At 52.5% G+C, this 12337-nt stretch overlaps 1 protein-coding gene across 5 annotated transcripts; it reads left to right on the forward strand.

The window, feature by feature from the left end:
• Positions 1 to 4965: 4965 nt before the first annotated feature.
• On the forward strand, positions 4966 to 10432 carry LOC120667230 (villin-1-like). 5 transcript variants are annotated; one of them, XM_039947308.1, is made up of 20 exons: positions 4966 to 5305; positions 5732 to 5831; positions 5938 to 6006; positions 6127 to 6363; positions 6460 to 6637; positions 6722 to 6848; positions 6930 to 7092; positions 7279 to 7336; positions 7412 to 7521; positions 7597 to 7752; positions 7928 to 7996; positions 8090 to 8158; positions 8290 to 8427; positions 8546 to 8674; positions 8782 to 8929; positions 9020 to 9030; positions 9140 to 9280; positions 9372 to 9500; positions 9618 to 9680; positions 9918 to 10432. In XM_039947308.1, the coding sequence occupies exons 1-20, from the start codon at positions 5262 to 5264 to the stop codon at positions 10230 to 10232; spliced, it is 2454 nt and encodes an 817-aa protein (XP_039803242.1). In that variant the 5' UTR covers positions 4966 to 5261; the 3' UTR covers positions 10233 to 10432. The 5 variants fall into 5 exon arrangements, with proteins under 5 accessions (XP_039803242.1, XP_039803243.1, XP_039803240.1 ...); XM_039947309.1 differs by having other exon boundaries at positions 7436 to 7521; XM_039947306.1 differs by having other exon boundaries at positions 4967 to 5305; positions 7186 to 7336.
• Positions 10433 to 12337: the final 1905 nt, after the last annotated feature.

Here is a 12337-nt window from a genome sequence, read left to right on the forward strand (position 1 = left end):
CTATCGAGATCACCGAACCCGCCGTTCCGGGCCATCTAGGTCAAGCGGTAGGGTTCACCTCCTCTGATCGCTACCGATCGCAGTGGAGTCATTCAACGTTGAGGCACGAAAATGAAAAAACAATGCAGATAAATGAACAAACAAGAGCGCCTCAGGGCCAACTTTGTTTCATTAATCCTCCTTTACAAAAATCGGCTCTAAGCCGTTACAATAAGCGAAAGCTAGCTGTCCTCGACTCATGGACACAGTGGATACAATGGATCAAATCCATTTACTCCCACCAAGGGAGCAACAAAAAGGGGTTAAGGCAACAGCTGCTACCTGGCAAGCTAGAGGACATGGCCAAAGAACGTCGCAAGACTTCTTGTAGCACCTCGCAAGCCTTCTTCTAGCACCAGCCGCGCCAAGAAACCCCTGGCGGAGAAGGAGGCATACAATGACGACGAGGGGAGTTTAATGGGGCTGAGGTTAGCCCAAAAACTCCCCGCTGGTGCCTACTCCTGGGTATCTTCCTCATTCGCCAGAAGACGCGCCATGATCTCCTTTCTACTGGGCATGGCAGCTTCCAGGCGAACCACTCTAAACCGCCCGCCTCCGGGCAGAGGCGCGGAGACCCGTCGTGGTGGCAAGAGCACCCTGCCTGATGAGAGACAGGAACTCTTCACCATCCCCCGCTGCCCACAGCATTGAGCTGTGCAGCCTTCCAACCATAGGTTGGGAGATGAGGCAGCGGATCTGAGGCTCCGCGTCGATGACGCGTGAACTGCCCACCCGAGATTTCGGGGGAGTGGCAACCACAAGAAGGACGTAGAGTAGAGGAGTAACCCCTGCGGCAGGGAAGCGTCGCACCACCACCAAGTCTCCAGACCGGCACCGAGAGGAGTCCAAGGAGGCCACGAGAGGCCGGGAGCCCCCCTCGCCTGCTGGCAAGGGAGCGGGCAGACCAGTGGCCTGGCTTGCCTACTCCAACAGTAGGCCCTCGGACTCCTCAGCGCCGTGCAGTGGTCACCAGCATGAACTCGTCGACGAGTTCATGCCTAAGGAACATCCCCCGCCGTTCGCAAGCATTCTTCTAGCACCAGAAAAACGAGCAACGAGCCATGCCCACTCTCATCTAGAGGACGGGTGTGGGGTGTGAGAAAGAGAACTGCGAAATGGAACTCCATGACCCGCCTACTTGTGTGGAACCATGTATCCACAAACCTCTTATTTATAGGCAAACATGGGCACCAACGGCCCCAGTAGTCAGTGGGCCGGCCAGAGCGGGGCACGCCAAGAGCCCTCGCCAAAATCAAACCCCCACTTAAATGTCGACGGAACGGCGCCAGCGCGCCCGGCAACTGCCGCGCCACTCGGGGCACGATCGCTGCACGACCCACCAATGGGAGGCGGCCCCGAGCGGGAGAAAACGAGGCATCCGCGGTACAACGATAAGACGCGACGACCGGCCTCGAGATTCCACGACCCGTCAGCTGGCCATTAAGACGGGCCTGACCCCATCAAGCCTCGTCTGGCGCACACCGAAAGCTGAGGGCGCGGGCAGCCGGATGGGACGGCCTGATCAGGGGCCATCAAAGCCAAGACCAACAGCTCCACGATTATTTTCAAAATTGTAGAACCGCTCGGGGGCCTCTGACGGGGGAATAGACCAGGGGTCCCTAACGGATCCGACTTATATAAAGCAAGGCCCGGCAGATTTACTGGGCCAAGGACGGGACGGCCCGTTAAGACGCGCAGGGAGTTGGCTTCGCCGCTAAGCGAACGGGTCCGGGAGCCCGACCTCCCGGACACGTGGCAGCTCCCCGACCTAGCGCCCCGGGTCAAGACCAAGCTGGCAGCCTGAGACGTGCGCTCCAAGGGCGCCGCGCCCCCTGACAGGCATGCCGGCCAAGACAGCCTCCGTGCAAGACCCAAGGCGCCGGTTCTCCTTATCTTGCGCCAAGGGCCAAGCCAGCAGGCCTCCCTGACAAGGGAACATCGCCGCTCGCGCGAGCCCCTTGACACAACAGGAGGGGGCATTCACAGACGCTGCCTCCCCTCGCCGTAATGATGGTCGCCTCTGCGCACCACTCCATTACGCCAGCGACCATGACCGGACGCCCCCGGCCAGGCCTCGATAAGACACCCCTCGCCAGGCGCGCCGTCTGGTGACAGAGCTACGTAAGATAGGCCCCCAGGTAAGAGACCCAGGCTCCGGCGGACAAGACCGAAGGGGACCCCCGAGTGACCGACTGGGTGGTCGCGCCGCCCCGACTGAGCCAAGATGGGACAGCACCAGGGGGACACACCGCTCAAGGCGATCGCCAGGATCATCCCTTGCACCAGAAGATCGCCTGGATCAAGCTCACCCACTCCCGACCGACTGAGTGGGCCCCGACAACTGACAAGGACGATTTGCGCCCCGACGGGGCAAAGTCACAACGCTAGATAAATGTAAATGGGGGCCCCACCTTGGACTATAAAAGGGAAGGCCCCCCACGTAGGAAAGGGTTGGACTCTCACGGGTTCGACACTACTAGACCAGCTTGTAAGCTCCCCTCTGAACTTTGAGCACCCAGGCTCGAGAGCAATAGAGCAAGAACACCACCCCCATACTAGACATAGGGCATTTCAGGCCCGAACCAGTCTAAATCTTCGAGTCTTTGCGTGCTAGACCATATCCGATCAAGCGCACAACAATCAAGCAATCGAGTAGTTTTGTAGTCGCCCATTTCCCGCAGCGACACTAGCTTTTCATTTATTCAACTCTCCCTCTCTACACACATTGACAGATGGGTCCCACGCTATCCTTTAATCCTCACCTTCCCTCACGGCCAAGCTCCCATCCAACCCAAAATTCGCCACCATCACTGGCGTCACCTGTAGTTTCCACAACCCTCCAGCAAGCCATTCGAGCCGCTCCCGGTCCAAACCCTTCACCGGAGCTGCCTCACCACCGCGCCTGTGGTGACCGTGCCATGGCTAAGGGAGGGCACCGTTGAGCCCTAGGCTCCAGCCATCCCATGGCCCGGCCAGGGCCTCCCGGGCCACTGGCCTGCAAGGGAAGGCACTCCAGCGGCCAGTCAGTTATCGTGGCCTTTCCTTTCCGGGGAGGACGACAGCTCGCCGCGGCTTCCGAGGTGGTCGGCGACGGCACGAGCGGGCCCGGGAGGCGCAGGCAGGAGGGCGGGAGCGGGCCCAGGAGGGCGGATGGCGAGGTGCTCTGTGGAGGCAAAGATGGCTACCGTCTTTCCCAGAATGCCGAACTAGAAAGCGAGTCGACTAGTGTCGCTGCAGGAAATGGGCGACTACGAAACTACTCGATTGCTTGATTGTTGTGCGCTTGATCGGATATGGTCTAGCACGCAAAGACTCGAGGATTTAGACTGGTTCGGGCCTAAAATGCCCTACGTCCAGTATGTGGGTGGTGTTCTTGCTCTATTGCTCTCGAGCCCGGGTGCTCAAAGTTCAGAAGGGAGCTTTACAAGCTGGTCTAGTAGTGTCGAACCCGTGAGAGTCCAATCCTTTCCTACGTGGGGGGCCTTTCCTTTTATAGTCCAAGGTGAGGCCCCCATTTACAGTTATCTAGCATTGTGCTTTTGCACCGCCGGGGCGCAAATCGTCCTTGTCAGTCGTCGGGGCCCACTCAGTCGGTCGGGAGTGGGCGAGCTTGATCTTGGCGATCTTCTGGTGCAAGGGATGATCCTGGCGATCTCCTTGAGCGGTGTGTCCCCTTGGCGCTGTCCCATCTTGGCTCAGTCGGGGTGGCGCGACCACCCGGTCGGTCACTCGGGGGTCCCCTTCGGTCTTGTCCGCCGGAGCCTGGGTCTCTTACCTGGGGGGCTATCTTACGTAGCTCTGTCACCAGACGGTGCGCCTGGCGAGGGGTGTCTTACCGCGGCCTGGCCGGGGGCGTCCGGTCACGGTCGCTGGTGTAATGGAGTGGTGCGCAGGGGCGACCATTATTACGGCGAGGGGAGGCAGCGTTTGTGGACGCCCCCTCCCGTTGTGTCAAGGGGCCCGCGTGAGCGGCGCTGTTCCCTTGTCAGGGAGGCCTGCTGGCTTGGCCCTTGGCGCAAGATAAGGAGAACCGGCGCCTTGGGTCTTGCACGGAGGCTGTCTTTGCCGGCACGCCTGTCAGGGGGGCGCGGCGCCCTCTGAGCGCACGTCTCAGGCTGCCAGCTTGACCTTGACCCGGGGCGCTAGGTCGGGGGTTGCCACGTGTCCGGGAGGTCGGGCTCCCGGACCCGTTCGCTTAGCGGCGAAGACAACTCCCCGCGTGTCTTAACGGGCCGTCCCGTCCTTGGCCCAGTAAATCTGCCGGGACTTACTTTATATAAGTCGGGCCCGTTAGGGACCCCTGGTCTATTCCCTCGTCAACCAGCTTAGCAGTTCTTTTGGAATGGAGTTTTTGCGTCTCTTTTCTTGTTTTACCGATCCAGAGTGGTTTACACAATCTGTTGGAGATGCTCTAAGAAATGCACAATCTTTTCTGAAAACGAAACGATCCGAACTCACTTTCTGATGAACACGGTTCAAATTGTCCCGAGCTTTTTCGTAGGCGCGCTAGCTGCTCAAAAGAAACAAGTTTCATTTCGGTAGGCGCGCGGTGCCTGGCGGGCGATGGCAACACGAGACCTTCCCCGCCAATGGAGCGGCGGCGCGTGTCGTACGGACAGGCGGCGAGCGCTGCACCGGCTGGCTCGTCGGCGACACGAGTCAAAGGGCACACACCAGCACGCTCAAGAGTCAAGACTTGAATGCAAAGCAAGGGCCTTTCTGTCCTCTAGCACTCAATGAGAGAGGCGAGCTCGTTGGGTAGTGGGGCCCGGCCCACCACTGCGTCCTTCGCCTTTCTCCTCCGGAAGCAAATCCTCTGCAGTACTGCAGAGGGACTCACCCTCACTGATGTGTGGGCCCCACATCACTCGAGCCCACATGTCGGGGGTGAGTCCCTGCAGTACTGCAGAGGAGACTCATCCTTCTCCTCCACCTCCCTCCTCTCTCTCTGCTCTAGTGAAGGGGGCCAGTGCAGTGAAGAGCTCGTTCTACCAACAAATTACCAGCCGCATGCTCGCCTTTCCCTTTCTAGGTTAGCTCGCCATTTTTCTCACCCCAAAAGAATTCCCGGATAAAAGTTAGTAGTAGTAGCTCGCCAGTTTTTATCAGCAACAAGGGAAAACTCGGTGAGCTGCGCTGAGTGGAGTGAGCTCCCATTGCCGGCGAGCTCCTGCTCCCCTGCAGCCGCACCCGCTCCAGCGCCGCCGCCCGCCGTGGCCGCCATGAAGGGCGTCGACGATGCGTTCCTCGGCGTCGGTGACAAGCCGTGCGTCCCCTCCTCTCTCTCTAGCTTCTTTTCTTGTCCTTTCAGTTTTTTGCTGTCCTGTTCGCTGTTCGGTTGCATTGTTCTCTAGGACAGAAATCCAGATTTGGTCTGCACTTGAACATGCCTCACACATTCTATTGCTGCCTTTATTTGTTCTCTTTTTCCTTAAGAGATGCTGACTTTTGCTTAGGAATCAATAAGGGCCCCAAACAATAATGTAACTGCAAATTTGCTATGCTTTTCTCAGCATGATTTCCCCTTTGTTAAGAAATATGGTTGCTTTTTTAAGACAATGGAAATGTGCAAAAAAAATAGTATGGTTGCTTATAGAGTTGCAAAATAAATCTGGGATTATGCTGATATTACTTTGTACCTGACCATTCAATTTCTGCCACATTGCTGCAAAAATTGTTGCTCTGATTCCAGAGGGTTGGACATTTGGTGCATTGTGGGGAGCAGTCTGGCCCCACTTGCAAAATCCCAGCACGGCAAGTTCTACGCCAGGAATTGCTACATCATTCTGAATGTAAGCATCTCCCCACCAATTGTCCTCGCCAGATGCGATGTGAAATTATGCAGCTCATACTCGATTTACTCTGCTTGATTTTATCACGCGTTCTGCAATTTCGCAGACAGCTGAGCTGAAAACCGGGGTTCGCCGCCACGACGTGCATTACTGGGTTGGGGAGGAGGCAAAAGAGGTGTGTGATCTGCTGCATCCACAATGGTCCCTCAAATCATGATTATTGCTTGGGTGTGGCTTCTTGCTTATGGCTTTGCTTGTGTCCTCTGCTCTGCATATTGTGGTTGTGGTCACCTAGGAAGATTGTCTCATGGCCTCAGACAAGGCTGTCGAGTTGGATGCGGCACTGGGCTCCAACACGGTCCAGCACAGGGAAACACAGGGTGAAGAATCTGACAAGTTCTTGTCGTACTTCAGACCGTGCATTATCCCGGTACACTCCCACTCCCCTTCACACATGGAAGGATCCAGGAATAAATCCAGCCAGACAACGATGTTTAGTTGTGAAGGAGAGCATGTTGCTCGTGTCACTGAAGTAAGGAGGGCTGCTATCTCACGATTTCCCTTCATTTCTCAGTTTCTGATGAATGCTTATGTAAGACAACCCGCTGTGTTTCTGATGCTATCTCAGGTGGTGTTTTCACGCTCCTCTCTCGATCACAAAGGGGTGTTTATAGTGGACACGGCATCAAAGATCTTTGTTTTTAGTGGCTGTAACTCAAGTGTTCAGACAAGGGCTAAAGCATTGGATGTTGTTAGACATCTGAAAGAAAACCGACACTCTGGCAGATGTGAAATTGCAGCGATAGGTGGAGCTATATGCAGTTGCTTCTTGCATAAGAGTGGGTGGAAAGGTGATAACTCCTGTTCTTTTTACTTGTCAATGATTGCAGAGGATGGGAAGCTTGTTGGTGACTCTGATGCTGGCGAATTTTGGAACCTATTTGGAGGTTATGCACCTATACCTCGGGACTTGCTAGAAGCAGTCTCGATGAACATGCCATTGGAGAAACTTTTTTGGTGAGTAGCCTTGCTTAATTCAGACATAACTAGTCTTCAGTTGCAGGGAGTGATGCATTTGGGACGTTTTGCTGCCTGCAGGATTAACAAGAGAACCCTTGTTCCCATGGAGGCACATTTGTTGGACAGAGAAATACTAAACTCAGACAGAAGTTATATACTGGACTGCAGCACTGAAATATTCCTATGGATGGGGATGACAACACTGGTTTCAGAGAGGAAAACGTCAGTTACTGCCTTAGAAGTGAGCCAGATGGAATCTGATAACTTTCCTTTCTGTTATTCAGCACACGTGCTTGTGTAGATCTGAAACCAATTTCTATTTAATTTTGGTTAGGATTATGTGCATTCCCAAGGCAGATCATCGGCCGTTCGTACAGTTATAATGACAGAAGGTCACGAAACTGACGACTTTAAGCTTCATTTTCAGCATTGGCCCAAAATTGTTGAAATGAAGTTATATGATGCTGGGCGAGAGAAAGTGGCAGGTGTGAGGACCAGGACCACAATGATTTTATCCATAAACTGATTCCATCTAGAACTTGGTAGAAACCTTGACAAAGGTCTTATGCCGAATCATTATGCAGCTATTTTCAAGCATCATGGCTACGATGTCACAGAAATTCCAGAGCATGAACCTCAGCAGCTCATCAGTTGTAATGGCAGTCTGAAAGTAAAATTCTCTTCCTATGTGTTGATATATATACAGCTGTCTGCAGCATCTTAAAATAAATAAAATGCATTGCAGGTTTGGCTGGTGGACTGTGGTTGTACAACCCTCCTTAGCACTGAGGAGCAGGAGAAACTGTACACCGGAGACTGTTATATTGTACAGTACAGCTATGTTGAAGATGGAAAAGACTACCATTTGTTCTTTGCTTGGTATGGTAAGAACAGTATAAAGGTACGTTTTTCGTAATTCTGTGCAAGGAACCAATTCATATATCAGAGGAAATGCTGTTAACAACCTTGTTAGTAGCTGTATGGTCTAGAGCTATTGATTGGCTCTTTTTGCACATAAATGTGCAATTTTTCAGTGTTTTGCAAGTTTCTTAACTTAGCCTGTGCATTATCTGCAGGAAGATAGTGTGGCCACAGCATCACTGATGTCTAGCCTGGCCAATTCAGTCAAAGGGCATCCAGTTGTGGTCAGCTGCTTCAGCCCTACACCACTGAAAAAATTCACGTCACCACACTTCCCTTCACAGCGTTGTCACTTCATTTGCAAAATGTAATTGCAGGCACAAGTGTTTGACGGCAGAGAACCAGAATTGTTCTTCTCAATCTTCAAGTCGCTGATCATATTCAAGGTACCGTGGTACACACAGAAATGCATAAGTTTCTGTTCTGCATTCCAAGTACTTGAATATAATGTAAGGAGTGAAGTGGATGCATAGTTTGGCTATTGATATTTGTGTTTGTTATCTCGTTTCCATTCCAGGGGGGCAGGAGTGCTGCATATAAGAATCATGTCGTACAGAAAAGCGATAGAAATGGATGTCATCAGAAGGATGAGGTTGCCCTATTCCATGTTCAAGCGCTCAGACATGATTGCGTGCAAGCCATTCAAGTTGATCTGGTGAGTTTGACAAAAAAAATAAGGAGCATTAATTAGTTCCCTAGCCTGAATCATACATATATTGCTTTGATGCTGCTCTAAATCTTTCCTGTGCATGGATTGCATGGTTAAACTGCAGGTTGCGACTTCACTTAATTCTTCCCACTGTTATATTTTGCAAGATCACAGTTCTTTCTTTATCTGGTTAGGAAGCCTCTCTTCGCCAAGCGACCATAATATGCTTGACAGGATGATGAACAAGTTGTGTGTAAGGAGAATACTATGAGCAAATCCTTTATGTTCTTCTCATTGTGATGAATATTGAAAATTATATAGTATATCCTCTTTTGAACTATACTAGCATTATTTATGCAGCCATTCAAACAGTCCCTGCTAGTCAGAGAAGGATCTGAACCGGATGACTTCTGGAAAGTGTTAGGTGGACGATCGGAGTACTCAAAAGAAAAGCGTGTCAAGGGTTGGCCTGCAGATCGACATCTGTATGCTTGCAGATTTGAACAAGGTATGAACATATCATATAATATGTTTTAGACAGTATTGTTTTATACCTGTATAGATACGCCTCTAAGCCTAATGTATAATCTCTCTGCAGGCTTGCTCAAGGTGAGTGCTACCTTGCAACAACCACTTGACGCTGAAACATACAGCTAACTAGTAGCTTGCAGAATCCAAAGAAAATGTCAAGTAATTTTGTTCTGTTCGTATCTTCAAGGTCAAGGAGGTATTCAGCTTCTGTCAGGATGACCTGGCAACTGAAGAGACATTGGTATTGGACTGCAACAATGAAATATACGTTTGGGTTGGACTCCACTCAGATGTTACATCCAAGGAGCAAGCACTCAATATTGGCAAGGTTAGTAGCAGTTCAGAATTTGATTTATTTTGCATTCGAGCACAATACCCTGTGAAATCTCAGTTTTCTGTTTGTTTCTACATTTCTGCAGATGTTCCTTCAGGATGGTATTCTTCACGACAGAAGATCAATTGAGACAACAGTGTATATTATCACGGAAGGGGATGAGCCAGCATTTTTTACCGACTTCTTCAAGTGGGACAGTTCAAAGCAATCATCTGTAAGTGCTGGGCACACAGCCACATACATTGTGGAATATCATAGAGCACAGCTCTCCAGTTTACCAGTGCATGAACTCATTGACTAACTCGTCTGGTTTTTGCTCTTGTACATGCAGATGGTAGGTAACTCATTCGAGAGGAAGCTGGCGCTCCTGAAAGGGTTGTCACCAAAATTAGAGGTTAGGCCTGTTTTATCGATTACTAATTCACACGATCTCATTTAGAACAAGGAAATTGAACTGGTTTTCAATGAAATTCCTACATTCTAATCAGACAGTCAACCTATCCTTTTGCTCTGTTTGTCCTGTGTTTTGGAACAGGGTTTTATAATTGCAGATGAACATCTAGTAAAAACCACATTACATTGCAATGTGTCAAATGACTGTCATGATATGTTTCGACTGCTTGGGATGCAGACACCGGACAGAAGCATGCGCAGGCCGTCGCTGAGGAGGCCTGGGGTATCGTCGGAGACATCCACACCGGAGCACCAGCAGCAGCGACCGACGGCGGCAAGGAGGGCATTCGGCTCCGCCTCTGCAGGAAGGTTTGCCAGGGAGCGCTCACCAGCTGCAGCACCGACAGCCTCTCCGTCAACCCCGTCGCCCAGGAGCCGCTCCTCGTCCTCGACGTCGACGCCTACCGCGGTGGCACGGCAGCTCTTCCCCGCCTCCCTGCACGCGTCGGAGGCCGTGCACGCGCTCTCCAACAGCACATCTAGACGACGGTGATGGCGAGAGCTGCCGGTGGCCGGTCAGTCGCACGAAGATGACAGACGCTGTGTATGAATCTTCTGTAATCGTGTGCCTTCAATTAAACAACGTACAGCTGGTGGTGACCGAGGCACACAGCGGTGACCGAGGCCAGATTGGATTTATCGAGCTGCTCGTCAGAGCTGATTTAAGCTTCAGAGTTCAAACTGTTAAATTCATGCCTCCGTGTACCAGCTCGACATGAATTCGTCAGACGTTATTGTGCAGCGAAGACGGAAAACGAACCGGACAAAATGCTGCACATAGTTCTGTTTTCCGCATCTGAACTAGGATTCTATACTAGGAAAAAGCTAAGGAGCTGACAAGTATGGGATCCTGTATCTTCATACAAGCATCATGTGTCCTTGACAGTTTCAAGTGACACAAAGCCTACTAGTTTAATGGCGAGCACAATGGAGACTTTCAGTAAAAGTCATGGCAGGTTAGTGGCAAACCACCAGATCATGACTGGATACTCCTTAGTTAAGTTGAAATGTTGAGGTACCTTTCCGGCCTCAGGCTATCTCCAACCATTCCCCCATCCAACTCCCCCCAAACGTACTATTTACTATATTTTACTATCTCCCTCCAAAAGATTCCTCCCCCTATAACTCCTCTTCAACCATTACCCCCATATCTATTCCCTCTATATACTATCACTCATTAACTAACTATTTATTTATCGTTTTTGAATTTAAAAAAATCATACAGTATTTGTATTGTCATAATACGCATTATCATCATGTTACGGGACTCAAACATGATTAATATCGTGAAGAAATGGTGTGATTAGAGATATAGGGGGAGTTGGAACTCACCCTATACATGGGGGAGTTTCAACTCCCCCCATATACAGGGGGAGCTTTGGGGGGAACTGTTGGATCGGATCCCCCCCCCCCCCAAAGCTCCCCCTACGTGGGGTGGGGGCGCTTTACAGGGCTCCGTTGGAGCAAGCCTCATGTTCATTGAAGGCAACTGGTTCAGGTGATTAGGACTGCATAATTTTTTTTTGAAATAATAGCAGGAGCACTGCTCGGACATATAAGAAGAATAAGCATTCGTATATAATGCGCCAAAGTGTACCCCATACAAACAAAACGCATACAAGCCGCAGCCCGCTGCAAGCTCGAGTAGCCACCTGAACTCCTCCAGCACGGGACTGTCACCCTCAAGCCGCACACCCATGACCGTCGATCCCCCTGCTCTAGCGTTGCGACAGCAGAAAACTCCCATCACGGCACCAATGAAAACCATTAATCCCGGCCACTCTGCGTGGGGGGCCACGCCACACCCACCACCTCTCCTCTGCCAAGGAGTCAGATATCTGAAACCGCTTTGAGAGCACCACTTCCGCCAAACTGTCACCGAGGTCACCACTGCCATGCGTGCCGATTCAAGACCTCCAGCACCCATGGGCCCTCTGCACCTTGCCGCCAACACAAAGGCCTTGCGCACATCCTCTGCCGCTGCACACGGGCCATCCATACCACCCCCACACTTTGCTGGGAGCACCCAGCGCAAGCCACCCGGCCCCGCCACCGAGGCGACACCGACCCTACATAGTCGTCGAGGAGAGGAGAAGGGGACCACCACCATCTCACCTCCGTCCCCACTATCCGCATGCAGATGTCCGCCGGCACCACCTCCCGACCACCATGGCCAAGAGTGGCCAGCCATTCAGGCGTCCCCCACACAGGGCCTCCCGCGGCATTGAGCCCTTCGCGCCCTGCACCTTGCAGACAGCCGCTGGCGTCGCCGCTGCCGTCCCTGCGCATGGGCTGCGCCGGTGCGTCCCGGCCCCTGCGCTGACCGCTGTCCACGTCCTGCGCCGGCCACAGGCACCATAGGTACCATTGCGATGGCACCGCCGCTAGCGCCACCCGCGCCGACCGAGGCCGCCGTCGCCGTCGTCTTCCAGCACCTCTGACCGCCGTTGGACCCCCACTCTGCGCGCATCCACAGAAACACGTGCCCCGCCACGCAGCCCCCAGATCCAGCCAGGACAACGCCGGATCTGAAGGCCTCAGCCTCCACCGCCGCGGGGGCGGCCCGCACCGACAAGCTCGCTCCGGGGACCATGGGAG

Source organism: Panicum virgatum, chromosome 3N, assembly GCF_016808335.1.
Source record: "Panicum virgatum strain AP13 chromosome 3N, P.virgatum_v5, whole genome shotgun sequence".
Taxonomy (NCBI): domain Eukaryota; kingdom Viridiplantae; phylum Streptophyta; class Magnoliopsida; order Poales; family Poaceae; genus Panicum; species Panicum virgatum.

Coding starts and splice junctions, on each gene's coding strand:
- LOC120667230 (XM_039947306.1), top strand. CDS start 5,262: ATGAAGGGCGTCGACGATGCGTTCCTCGGCGTCGGTGACAAGCC. Junction 5,306..5,731: donor CTCGGCGTCGGTGACAAGCC/GTGCGTCCCCTC, acceptor CTCTGATTCCAG/AGGGTTGGACATTTGGTGCA. Junction 9,681..9,917: donor GGTTGTCACCAAAATTAGAG/GTTAGGCCTGTT, acceptor CTTGGGATGCAG/ACACCGGACAGAAGCATGCG.